Genomic DNA, 13,927 nt, shown 5'->3' on the forward strand with positions numbered 1-13,927 from the left:
GAAAGACTGAGGGCAAAAGGAGAAGGGGGCGACAGAGGATGAAATGGCTGGATAGCATCACTGACTCATGGACATGAATCTGAGCAGACTTCGAGAGAGAGTGAAAGACAGGGAAGCCTGGCGTGCTGAGGTCCATGGGGTCGCAAAGAGTCAGACAAAAGTGACTGAACAACAACAACAATCTCCACATAACAAAGTTTGCCACTTCCAGAGGTTAACTGTTACAAATCATCTGGAAAGTGATGGAAACCTTCCAGATCGCAGCTTGGCTCTGTTTTCTGATGGCCTCTGCAAGAAGAGACACAGACGGCTTCCCAGTGCTGGGGAAAGAGCAGCACAGAGGATATGTCCACAGGCAGAACAGGAACGGAAATGAGGTCTATTTCTGCTCCTATTTTAATTCTTTATTTTTAAATCTAGAGCAGAGTTTGTTTGGCAAAATCTAAATGTTTTCGATTCTGCAAACCGATACAATTACCAAAAAAATAAAAAATAAAATAGGGGGGAGACTAACCCAGGGAAGCCACCTTTCCCTTCTGCCAAGAAAGAGCATTACCATGTACCACCAGCATCTGTCGTCACCAACGTTTGATGTAAAGAGAGCTTTTGTTGACAACAGCCTACAGTTAAAGCAGGAAAGAGTCTCAAAATGAAGCTAAGTTCAATAAATACCTCTTAATAAAAATGCCTTGGTTTAGGATTGATTTTCTTCAACAAAACCTGTAAGAAAAAGCCATCGCCTACCTGATGCTGATTTGCCGGTCATCGGGGTAGGCAGGTTTGCTTCTCGAGGTGCTGGGCCCCCTTGGGAATTCTTATCCCACAGATTCACATTCTTGTAGTTATAACTGTTGGGGTCTCCCCACGCGGAAGTGCCATCGTCAATGTCCATCTTCCGACTGATCGACTGTGGGGATGGCTCTTCCCAACCGCTGGGTTCCTCATCCTTGGGGGTTACTGGCTGCGGCCCGCTGCTCCAGTTGGAATTGGAAGGTCGTCCGTTGCCTGGAGGTGGTGGGGCTGGGCCTCCCCAGGAGCCAGAGGCCTCGGGTTGTGGTGGTGGTAGCTGCTGTGGCGGCGGCTGCTGTTGGTGCTGTTTGTTCCAGGAACTGGGCTGTCTGCCTGTCTCCGTCCATGCCGGAGACCTTTTGCAGTCTTCCCACCCGCCTTTGGAAGCCAGGCTTGCGTTCCCACCACTCCCCCAAGTCCCGATTTCACTCTGCCCACCTTCGCCCCACCCGGACACAGGTTTACTTGCAGCATTTTCCCAATTGCTGGTTTTCGCCTGATCTACCTCCTCTCCCCAACCATTCTTTCCAGAAGTCCATCCTTGGTTGGGCTGGCGTCCACCTCCCCACCCTTGATCCTTGCTGGAGTTCTCATTCCAAGAGGAAGATGTCTTCTCGTCCGGTCGTCCTCCTCCCCAGTTGGAAGAGTTGTTGTTCTTATAGTCATTCCAGCCTCCTGTGTTCTTGGGGTCTTTCCACTCTGTAGAGGCTGAGAGCTCTCCCCATCCAGACTTCATTTGATTGCTTTGGCTGGGTGCGTCTCCCCAGCCCCCTGAGCTCTTGGTCTGTGTGGCAGCGCTCTCCCACCCCTCAGTTCCTTTGTCAGATTTCCCCTCGGGCCTTGGCACCTCTTCAACGTCCCACACTGTGTCCTGCTTAATTTGAGTTTGGCCCCAGCCAGTGTTTGAGAGCACCCTGGGGTCCAAATCAGTTCGGCTCAAAAGAGTCTGCAAGACAGCCTGACAATCAGGATGTGTGGGCCGGTACGACCGACGGCCAGAATTGTGACTGTCACTACTTCCTGCTTTGTGGTTGCTTCCAGTGCTTTGACCTCCAACTTCACTTCCCGTGGAGCTGGAAGATCTTCCCCAACAGGGAGCCTGGGCATTGCCTTGGTTTTCAGGGAGGGGGTGGCCCTTCTGATTGTCCCATGCTCCAGTGCTAGAATTTGGTTGGTTTGGACCACTCCATTCTCCAATTTTCAACTCGTCAGACCCAGTCGGCTGTTTCCATTCTCCCTGAGAGACCCCGGATGTCATTTTGTTCCCTTCACCCCATTTGTTGTCATTAGAGTCCTGAGGGCCAAAGTTCCAGGACCCACCCGTAGACCTGTTATTGTTGTCCCAAGAGTCACTTTTTGACCCAGTTGATTTCTGAACAGGAGCTCCTTTCCAGGAGTCCTCTCTCTCCTTTCCATTGTTCCCATTGTTTCCAGAATTGCTTTGTCCAGAGGCTGTGTCAGTTCCAGAAGGCCCCCTAGCTGCACCCCAAGATCCAACACTCCCAGTCTTTCGATCTCCAGTGCTTTGTGAAGGGGCATCAGTGCTCCTGGAGGCGTTCCCCAAGCCCATCCCAAAGGGCATTCCCTTATTCTCCATGGGGTTTGGTGAACTTGAGTTCAAGGAGTTAGTGTTTCCATTTTTTGGTCCATCAGTGTTATGAATTTGAGCCTGCTCTCTGCCAGAGACAACAAAATTAACACCCGCATTTTCCATCTTTGACTGCTGTTCCCTGGATGCCTGACCCACTGTGCTAACCTGTGCACTGGAATTACTCGTCTCCGTTTCCAATGCCCCCTTCCTAGAATTTCCTTCTTGGACCAGCGCTGGCCAGGCAGATGGGTTGCTATTTGGGTTAAAGTTGCTGAAGCCAGAGCCAGGTCCAATCCTCTCCTGACCACTCACATTCCTCCAGTTTCCTAGTCCACTGTTGCTCTCCGTGGTAGAGTTGGAAGATTGAACAGATTTAGCCTTAGGGTCAGATTTCCAGACCCCCAGATTACATTCGTTCCCGGAACTTGCAGACTGGCACTGGCTCCCTTTTCCTTTGTTACTAGTGGTGCTTCCTGGCAGAGTGCTCTTCTCAGAGCCAGGGTTTGAGGCACTGTTGTTATCGGTGGTGTTTTCGGAAGAAGACTCAGTGTCTTTGCTGGCAATGCAAGGCCACTCTTCCATGTCAGACCCGTCTACAATCACCTTGTCCCAGATGTGAATGGGGTTGGGGGAGGCGCCGCTGTTGGAGGAGGCTCCCGGGCCCCAAGTGGAATTTGCATAATTTGAAGCAGCAGCACCTCCAAGGGTTGACTCTGAGAAAGAGATGGTGTCATTAATCACAGTGGCACGTGCATCATCTCAACACCTCAAGCTCAAACTGCCCCAAAAGTGAGCTTGTCACTTCCCCACAAACTAGTTCTCTGCCCACTGCCTGCCTTGCTTAACTGTGTCATGCCTGTCTGAGAAGTCGCTTCTGTCTTGCCTGGCTGGTGTATTTGCTAACTCTAACCCCCAGGGCCTCTCAAAGCTACCCTCGTGCTACTTCCAGGGACAGAGAAGGAGCTTCCCGTATCTTGAGACAATGCAGTAAATAGCCTATCCTTGCTTTACAGCTACAACCCACTCTAAACACCCCTAGTATTAATAAAGCACACCTTTGATTATATCACTGCTCTATGGAGAACACTGGAGAGTTTCGTAGTGCGTAAGAATAAAGCTAAACTCCTGGGCCTGAGGTCTGACCTAGATGCTCCACAACCTGGGACCCATTGACTTTTCCATTTTCCTCTTTCCCTGCTTTCTCTGATGATGCCCACACTCTACAAACTGCACCTTCTCACCCCGGCTCTATTCCCCATGGGCCTCTATTGTTTTTCCTTGGGAATTCACACACTGAAATCTATCCATCTTTCTGGGCCTAGTTCAAGTGCCACCTCTATGAAGTTTTTTTGAGCTCGCCACCTGAAAACAGCCTCTCTCTGTCTGGAGCTGTTTTGCTCCGTGTATTGCATTTACCTCTTCCTTCCCTCACATGAATGCCCTCCAGGCAGAGACCTATCTTGCTAACGTTTGAATTCCATGTGGCAGCCAAGGCACTGCTGCTCAGTAAGCAGCTGCTGAATGATGAATGCCCACCCAGCTAGATGCCGGGGCAGACAAGCATGAATCAGTCTGCATGCCCAAGGAACTTGATAAAAAGAGTCTGGCTCAGAGCATATTTGATTGGTGCGGGAGGGAGGGGGAATGACCTGTTTTTAAGACCAATAATTTCCTCTAAACTTATTTCAGTTCTTTTTAACCAAACAGCTTTAAATCAATATGAAGTTCAAAAAAAAAAAAAGCGCCATATAAAGGAAGGAAGCGGGGAATCTCAAACTCCTGAGATCAGGGGCCTCCTCGGTTTTAAGAATGTAAACAGAAGAGTGACTCATGCTGGACCCACGTCTACGTCCAGGCCTGGCGAGACTCAGCTGCTGAAGTGCCCGACACAAACACCCCCTCACACTTCCCTTTGCAGCTGGTGACGAGGGGCCAGGAAGGAAGGGCCAGGAGGCCTTTCTCTGTCTGGGCTGGGCCTGTCCTGACGGCTACCAAAGGAAGCCTCATGAACAGGGCTTGTCTCTATATGAAGGCCTGTGTCACTGCCAGCTTTCTCTCCATCTTTACTTTGCACATAAGCTGGTAAAAGAAAATTCTCTAGGCAATTTTATGTCCAAATTAGAACTAGAATAAAGCATCCTACCATTAACAACCACCAATTCATTGTCTTTGCCAATGCTTGATGGTCTTCAAGCTCTGAATTTTAATGTAGTCTCAAAAAAACATTTGTAAGAATAAGTGGAAATCTTTTGACAATTTTTTAAAAAATGGGGGATGATATTTGGAAGTTCTTGGCTGTTGGCTGTTAAGTATTCATCAATTAAAAAACTCTCAAAACTTCCAGCAGAGCCCTTCAGGTAAAGATTCCTTATACCTACATACAGTTTTTAACAGAGCTCAAAATCCAGGGCTCTCTATAAAGAAACATTGATCTTAGAAATCTGGTAAAAGGATGGCATTATGTGGAATTCCCCCTAAGTTCTCCATTATAATCTAAGAGACCATTCTCTCTCTGTTCCCAGAGCTCCAGGAACATAAACATGCACGTCTTGAGATTCAGAACCAGCCTCTGCACTAGTCTCATTTCTAGTCGCCCCAGTTCACACCTGAAGAGGCACCTGGAGCTATGGGGGCTTGAATTGTAATGCTCTCGTCTAAGAAGGGAAAAAAGGAGCCAAAGAATGTGGACAAAGAGCAGCAGGCCAAGAGCACACTCACCAGACCCTGAAATCCAGTTTCAGGAGAGAAATGCTGGTACACATCTCACACTGGGCTCCTCCTCCATCTTCTGAATAACCCCAAGAGTCTACAGGAATAGTCACCTACTCCAGTGTTCTTGCCTAGGGAATCCCACGGACAGAGGATCCTGATAGGTTACAGCCCATGGGGTCGCAAAGAGTCGGACATGACCCAGTGTCTAACACTAACTAAGTCTGCATAATCAACGCTTCTTGTGGGCAGTAGACAGGCAACACAGAGTGGCGCGCTGGCCCCCTGCAGCCGTCCCGGGCCCCCTCACCCCGTCCGCCTGCCGAGGCACGCTCACCTGGCGCGGTCCCACCCTCGCTCTGCAGCAGCGCTCCTGTCACTTGTGCGTTGTTGGGGTTTGCTCCGGGCGCCGTGGAGGGAGGAGGCCCTGCCCCGCCCCCGAGGAGCATGCAGGACGGTGGAGGGGGCTGCCCACGTTTTAGTAACACTTTGTGGTCCTGCTGGCAACGGAATCGCGGCGGCACCTCCCGAGGCATGTAGCGGGCGGCGCTTGGCGGTTGTCCGTTCGGCACTGCCACCCTTTTGGCATTGTTGCCACCATTGACTGGTGGCGATGGAGAGCTGCCAATTGGGCTGGCGGCCGCTGGTTGGCTTAAACTTGGTTTCGTCACTTCGGGCACTGAAAGAGAGAGATGAGGAAACAGCCTTTGAAATCCAGTGTATTTTTATGAAGATTATTTTTTCAAGAAAGTGTCCATGAGATAGGTTCCAATAAGACAATGCTCCTTTCATCCTACTCTGAGGGACATGATGTTTCCAGATCCTTCAGCACCTTCAGTTTACTGGAGAGAGCTAAGGGTGGAGAGTGACGGTGACAAGGATTCAAACACTGCGCTATCACAGAATGACATTCCGTTAACTAAGGAGGAGAAGGAAAGAAGCACCATTCACTCCCCTAAATCAATAGTGGAGCCCTCTGAAGGGCTGCCTAGCAGGTCAGGTGCACACAGACCCCAGGCAAAATCCCTGGGGAAAGGTTCAAGGCTCTCAGCCCAACAGCCCTTTCTCTCCATCCACATCCTTAAAGAAACTTTACCCAAAGTCCCTGGACTAGGTATGCTCAGCCCCCTTCATGTGCATTCCTGGACCATGTTGTCCATCTCTGTGCCACTGAAAAAACTGTTTATATGGAGATTATCCATTTGTAGATCCTTCTCCTCACCAGGTCAGAAGACCCTCAATGGCCAAGAACCCATCTTTCACCTTTTTTCCTTAGGGCCCGGCACAAAATATATCCCCTAAGGGGAAACCAGGCTTACAGAATCTCAAGATCAACGTGGTTTTCGTTTCTACAGCCAGCTGAACTTAAAGACACTTGCTTGGCATTCTGTGTAAATATTAGAAATGTTATAAATCTCTTTGCTTTTATTAAAAAAAAAATAAGTGGACCTTATGTGTATTTTTTTCAACTATTCATTTAAACGAAAAATTTCAAAATGTAGATATTTTTCCTGTTTAAATATTTAAGGTTTCCCTCCCTTGTAAAATGGCAAACAAGAAGGATGGGAGGAATATGTGAGATGACTATGAAGCTCTGCTGGACCCTCTGGCTTCCCTTTCACCCAGTGGAGAAAGTTCTTCTGGACTGGCAAATCCCTCACTTCATCCTACCAAAAGACTCCACCCTTTCCAGGAAAATCTACCTGGCAGCACACTCTGGCAGCAATACAGAAACCATCAGCCTGGTAATTCCAACGACTCTGAGGCCAGAATCCCTGACCCCCAGAGTCATGCGAGGGCCAGCCGTGGTGGCAGTATTGTTCTGACTGCTAAAATGATGCTGGGTCAGCAGGTTGTTCACTGAACTGGCTCCGTTATGAGAGAGATACATCATCAGAAATCAGGGGGCCCAATCTACACCCGCTGAACACTGGGGAACATTATGAGTAACAAGAAGAAAAAAGAGTAAGAGCCTGAAATAACTTCAAGGCTTAAACCCCTGGTCTAACCTTAGCCAACCATGAAGCAGTACTGTGCCTCCCAGGAAGGAAGGGAGGTGAGAGGATGAATGGATAAATAAATAAATATATTTCTCGAGAAAATAAATAGGCCATTGCCTAATATTGTGTTGACCCAAAAGTTCATTTGGGTTTTTCCATAACATCTTACAGAAAAACCTGAACTAACTTCTGGCTAACCCAGTATTATTAATATAGTGGACTTTGCATGACTTATAAAGACCAATGTATAAATGACTGACAAATGGATGAATACAGATGAATTATTTAATGATTCATTTTCTATCTGTGTCTGGAAGATTCCATAGCACACGGCATTCCCAATCTCCTCTCCTCTTACTATGAGAATAAACAAGAAGCTGATGAAGGCTGGGGAAAATTCTTCCCAACTAGCTTTTAGGCCAGAAGGAATTATGTTTCTACAGGGCCACCCTTCTATAAAAAGACTAGAATCTCCACTTTAAAGTAACCAGGTTTGTCACTCATTTCCCTAGAATAGAATCAGACATGGTAAGAAGAGCCTATAGAGCTGAGATCTGAACATCAGTTGCCCCAACTCTGAATCACTCATAGCACAGTGGAAGAAATCTGGTAGACATCCTACACTGTATAAGATTCCCTGCAAAGCTCCCAGGGCATTTCCCCACCATCACATTAGAGGAACAATGGTCCATAAGCAATAAAGTCATATTAAAATGGGGCTACCCCTTGACTATCCTTCCAACACAGTGCTCCCTCCTAGGAGATCAATCATTCAAAACTCTAGGATACTGTCAGAAAAAGCCTGCCTGCAGTACATGTTAACAGCGAACTGTTTCAGAGCTTGAATGAGTTTTTACACTCTAAGCACTAACTGGAGAGCAATGCAGAAGTTAGGCAGGATGTCCAAGCCAACCTGCATCCTGAAGTCCAACTAGAGACATCAGAATCCCTGCAGGTATCATGTCATACTCCAGAACATCAGGGATAACTGAGGAGAGGGAAACTATGATTAAGTCTGAATTACTTTTCAGGTCGTCTCTTTTCTCTCTGAATCTTAATGGTTTGCAGCTTGTGGTACAAATATTTCTGAAGATGAGCTGCTCAAAATAAAGGCATAGTTTCTTATTTTCCAGAGAAAAGGTCTGTGGCTTAAACCTGATCTCTGCTTCAAAGGGGGAATAAAGACAGTGTGGAAAAAACTGGGTATCCTACTTTCTAATTTCCATTCATTTACTTCCGAAAACCATTTACTTCCTCTAATGATTCAATCTTCTCCCCTTCTCTGTTGCCATTATTTTATACCAATCTCATCTCATCTTATAGTCTGAACTTCTAATTGCCTCTACTTCTGAAAAACTTCAATAAGATGCTTTTTCAGATAAGAGTTTTCTTAAGAAAATTCTGAGATGGGCAGGACCAATAAACTATTTTCTTTAAATACCTTGATGGTATCAAACATTAAAAAACAAAACCAAAAAAAAAATCTTCCAGTAATCTTTTAAAAGTAATAGTTAAAATACAAACATGTTCTACAAAAGACATTATTTTAGACTGAAGAATTTCTTGGTGAATAATAATTAGTGCAATACAAAAAAATCTTAAAGACTGATGACACATAGAGTGGCCGATGCAAGCTCAACACTGTTCAGCAACCTCTAAGCACTGTCTCTGTTTCTTTACCTTCCACTCATTCCCCAAACTCAATGCACACTGGCTTTTCCCCAAATCATCTCACTGGAAGCTTCTCTCCTCATTAAATCATTAGTGATTTTGTTCCCAGTTTAATGGGAACTGGTTGAACCTCGGGGGTGGGGGTGGAGCCTGCCTTAAATATTAATAAATTAGACTAGTTGTTGTTTGTTGTTTTAGTCGCTAAGTCATGTCCAACTCCTCTGTCCATGGAATTTCCCAGGCAAAAATACTGGGCTGGGTTGCCAATTCCTTCTCTAGGAGGTCTTTCCGACCCAAAGACTGAACCCCCATCTCCTGCACTGGCAAGCAGATTCTTTACCACTGAGCCACCAGGGAAGCTCAAATTAGAGTAGACCCAAGGTTAGTACATGCAGCCATGAAATTAAAAGACTCTTGCTCCTTGGAAGAAAAGCTATGACCAACCTAGACAGCATATTCAAAACCAGAGATATTACTTTGCCAATAAAGGTCCGTCTAGTCAAAGCTATGGTTTTTCCAGTGGTCATGTATGGATGTGAGAGTTGGATCATAAAGAAAGCTGAGTGCCGAAGAATTGATGCTTTTGAACTGTGGTGTTGGAGAGGACTCTTGAGAGGCCCTTGGACTGCAAGGAGATCCAACCAATCCATTTTAAAGGAAATCAGTCCTGAATATTCATTGGAAGGACTGATGCTGAAGCGGAAACTCCAATAGTCTGGCCATCTGATGCGAAAAACTGACTCACTGGAAAAGACCCTGATGCTGAGAAAGATTGAAGGCAGGAGGAGAAGGGGACGACAGAGGATGAGATGGTTGGATGGCATAAGTGACTTGATAGACATGAATCTGAGTAAGCTCCAGGAGTTGGTGATGGACAGGGAAGCCTGGCGTGCTGTGGTTCATGGGGTTGCCAAGAGTCGGATGTGACTGAACTGAACTGAAGGTTATTACGATGAGCACCATGTAGTGGCTGTAATAGGATTTCTGGAATAGACTCAAAGATAAGCGTTTTGGCCAGTGGAATAAAATGGTCCATCATCCCAGACATGATGATGGGAAAACATTGTTTTTTCGTTGTGTCCCAGGTGGGTAAAGATTATGAATTTGCTTTGGACAACAATATCTAAAAATTTTAATTTATACTGAGCCAGAAGTTTTTCCCTGTTTGACTCACCAACAGACATTTACCAAGGGAATGCTAAGTGTCAGGCACCAAAGTCCTTCAGATCTTTGAAGTTATCAGAGCCTCCCCATGTGAGAAGCCTTTCCTTGGGGGTTAAACATTCCCTCCCCCCTTCCAGTGTCTAGTCCTCCCAGAGGGGACAAAAGTTTCAATTCCTTGATTGATCTGACCCAAACTTCTCAAGGTCCATCCAATAGAGGTTGATCTCTGTTTCTTTCCATAGAGTGGTGCCCAGTATAGGAACTGCAAATCCCTGCCAAGATACTGTATTTCTAGTAATGTAGCTTAAAGTTGTGTTTCTATAAATCAATTATTTCATATTAGTAACTTCCATTAAGCCAACGTCACCCTAAAACCTAGTACCTTCGCAACAACACTAGATGGTTAAGTCCAAACCCTTCCATTACACAGTCTACCTCTTTAATCCTAATTGTATCCTTCATCCCTGTTAAATCTGGTCTATTACATCAATCCTACAAACGTGTCCAATTCCAAGACCAACACCCAACAAACAAGATCAGTTGCTACCTAAGTACCTTTCAGCATCTGTTACCTGAGTAGCAGGCCCAGTTCCAGCCCATGCCCATCACCCCCACTTGAAAGCCCCGTTCTGTTCTCTCCAAAAATCCTCACCCTTTAAAAAAAAAATGATGGAGGATAAAAAGTATACACTGAATCTACTTTTCCTCCAAAATATGGACAAATCTTACTTCAGTTCTCTCTGTACAACCAGAGCCTTGACACCAACACAGTCTTTTCTTTTTTTCTCATAGGATCTGCTGGGGAAAGAGAGGTGGATTCAGAATTCAGGGGAGGCTGCCCAAGGCAGGCATCATCTTTGGGAAGAGGAACAGGACCCAGAAACATCAGCTGAGGGAAGAGGAGTGGGATTCGGGCAGACTCCTGGGAACAAAGATGAAGATACGGCTGTAAAATAGGATAAAAAAAGGTAAAAAGATCAGGGCCTCCGTTTTCTTATGGTCTAACATATCTCAGGGATAATTTTTATTTTTATTCTCTGGTTTTAACAATTAAATCCATTGTGAGAATCAAAACAGGCTCTCGGCTCACTTCAGAATTATTTTACTTTAATTTTTGAAGGGAATATGGAAACTGTGAAACTGTACTCCATTTTATGGTAGGTATAAGAAAAACCCTAAACAGAGGGAAACTTTGGTAGAAGTAAAAAAGAAAATTTAACTTTTAAGGCTTTGGCAGAGGAAAGAGGAATGTGATTCTAAGAACAGACCTGGTACAAATAAAAAAAGAAAGAAAAATCTAGCGGATTTTCAGTTTTCCAATAGAAACACCACTTAACATACAGAGCAGCTTGTTTCAACAGCTCAACTGGTCCTTGGCTTCACAAGTATTAAAAATTGTGGCCAGGCCCAGGAACCCAACCACTGTGTTCCAGTAACCACAGAGTCTGGATTTTTTTAGGAAAATGCCAATTTTCTCATCTGTTGTCCCCATAAGTCATTAAAAAGTCCTATAAAAACACTTAAATGCCAAAGTCCTTTCCTAGATAGTATGTTGGTTTAGAAAATATGGACACTGTTTCATGATCAATAACTCTATTTCTCTAGTAAAGTATAATTTATATTTCAAACAAGTAATTTACAGAGATACTTTCAAAATAATGCCTATTTCCGGGTTAGGAATTGACAAAGTACAAAGGGAGAACGCTATTTAACTAATTAAAATAATTACAACTAGTAAGTTTTGCTCATTTTATAAATCAGTACAAAATTCTAGACTGTTTTCTCCTTTGAAATGCCTTTCTTTCCCTTTTTTCTTTTTTTGGCAGCACCATGAGGTATGCATAATCTTAGTTCTCCGACCAGGGATCAAACCTCTGTCCCCTACAGTGGAAGCATGGAGTCCTAACCACTGGACCACCAGGGAATTCCCTGAAATGCCTTTCGATTAGAAATATACGGCAGTAATGTCTACTCATCTGAGAATCTGTTTTCCTGAACTAAGTTTCGTAAGAAACTAGTACTGCCTTTATTAGTCTTCCGTCACTGTGTGACATGCTTAGTCCAACAAAACAGAACAATGAAGAAACCAGTCCTCAGTGAAGCTCTCATCAAGCCGTGGCTTCTCTATGACCCTATCTTCCCCCAGGTTATCACAATTCCCTTCATCTAGGACAGTGGTTCTCAATCTGGGACATACTGTGGTCATCTACAGAACTTCCCTAAGTACACCTGTTATGGCTGTGGCTTGGGACCATGAAGGTGTGGGAAGAGAACAGGCTTGGGTATTTTGACAGCTCTATGCAGATAATTCGAGTGCATATGCTAGGAGAGAACATCATATTCAAATGGGCGAGGATAGAGGCTACAACACTGGTCTCAAGGAATGATGTCTCTCGTCCTTAACGGGATTCACCAAAAGCAGGACCATCACCAGACAAGACCGCATAGTCAAAAGTAACAGAGGAGAAAGAAGTGAAAACACACAGACCATTAGAGGTTAAGAATGACCTCAGGGATATCTGCTTCTGTTTACCACATATCAGTATTTTCTAAGAGGTAAAGTACATTATCTTTTCAAAAAGCATATTCCAGGCTCTAGCTCAGAAGACAGTGGGACCATCCTAAATATAACACTCGTTTTCATACTCAATGCCTGTCACGGATCAAGATGGCTAACAACTCTCTGCAGCTGCGATCTGTAAAGTAGGGGCAAGTGTGCTGCTTTTGTTATTGTTCTAAGAAAAATTCTGAAAAGGTTCTGTTCAAAATCATGACCTCCTTACTTTTAAAATGGGGAATTACTCTATCTACTCTCCTGCCTCCTGAAGAAACATAAAGCCAACTAGAAACACTAGTATAAGTACTTTTAGTTTGTCATTACTGCTCTTCAGTAACTACAAACAACCAACCGTACTCTACACCCACCCTCACACATCAAGTGGATTGGAGGCTGAGTCAGCAAGTATGAATCTAAACACAAAAGAGCACAAATCTAAAAAGAAAGAAAAAGAAAATCTTACCTTTGGTTTTTTGTTCCGTGACCTACAAAATAAACAGATACAGGTAAATGAGACTTGCTTTCTAAACCAGCATATAAGATTACTGTAATTCTGATATCTCAAATAATTCAAGCTGTCAGATACATAGGCAGAGCTAAAATTCAGAAAAAGTCAGCTCAGACATCCCTCTAAAGACAATGGCCATATGTGTGGCTGTAACTTACATGACCGTCATTATGAAAGAGTCCAAAAATTAAGACAAAAAGCATTCACTCTTGATAAATAATGCGGTCCCTGCACTGGGGATAATGTTTCCCATTCTGACATCCAGAAAAGGAAATGGATGTAAGGCCCAGGAACAAAATTAACCACAGATACAAAAAGATTTCCCTGTGAGTATGGACCCAGACACCTGACTTCAAATCTAGAAAGCAAAGTTTAAGGGCCCACGCTCAGAGGCATCAGAGATCACAGTAGGAAAGTTGGATTCAAAACCAAGCTCTGCCACCTCCTGTCTGTGTGATCTCAGTTTTCTGTTTATCTGTTGAATGAAGATAATAACAGTTATCTCTCTGCAAAGGACTGCTGTAAAGATTAAGCCAGATAACCTATAGCAATGCTCAATAACTGTTTGCTATTATAATTATCAAAGTTTATAGAAAATTTAATGTGAAATAAGATTGAAATCATAATGTGGCTTCCCAGGTAGAGCAGTGATAACGAACCCGCCTGCCAATGCAGGAGACATAAAAGATGTGGGTTTGATCCCTAGAATGGGAAGAGCCCCTGGAGAAGGAAGTGGTAACCCACTCCAGTTTTCCTGACTGGGAAATCCCAGGGTCAGAGGAGCCTGGCGGGCTACAGTCCATGGGGTTGCAAAGGGTCGGACATGACTGAGTGACTGAGCATACAGACACACATAAATTTGAACAAATACAGACTACTTTGTTGAAAGTATTTCTTTATATAGTAACTAATACATTTCTGGAAGTGATTAGCCTAAA

General features: G+C 44.6%; 1 protein-coding gene across 6 annotated transcripts in view; it reads right to left on the reverse strand.

Annotated features, from left to right (window-relative positions):
• The window catches only part of TNRC6B (trinucleotide repeat containing adaptor 6B), a 262,575-nt gene that overhangs the window by 59,966 nt on the left and 188,682 nt on the right, over window positions 1-13,927 (reverse strand). For all 6 annotated transcript variants that reach the window (XM_070371539.1, XM_070371534.1, XM_070371536.1 and 3 more), the window contains 3 exons: window positions 12,945-12,966; window positions 5,427-5,768; window positions 745-3,093 (listed from right to left, as the gene is read on the reverse strand). In XM_070371539.1, coding sequence (XP_070227640.1) covers window positions 745-3,093; window positions 5,427-5,768; window positions 12,945-12,966 — 2,713 coding nt within the window. The remainder of the gene's footprint in view (window positions 1-744; window positions 3,094-5,426; window positions 5,769-12,944; window positions 12,967-13,927) is intronic.

The sequence above is a fragment of the Bos mutus genome, chromosome 5 (assembly GCF_027580195.1).
Source record: "Bos mutus isolate GX-2022 chromosome 5, NWIPB_WYAK_1.1, whole genome shotgun sequence".
NCBI lineage: Eukaryota > Metazoa > Chordata > Mammalia > Artiodactyla > Bovidae > Bos > Bos mutus.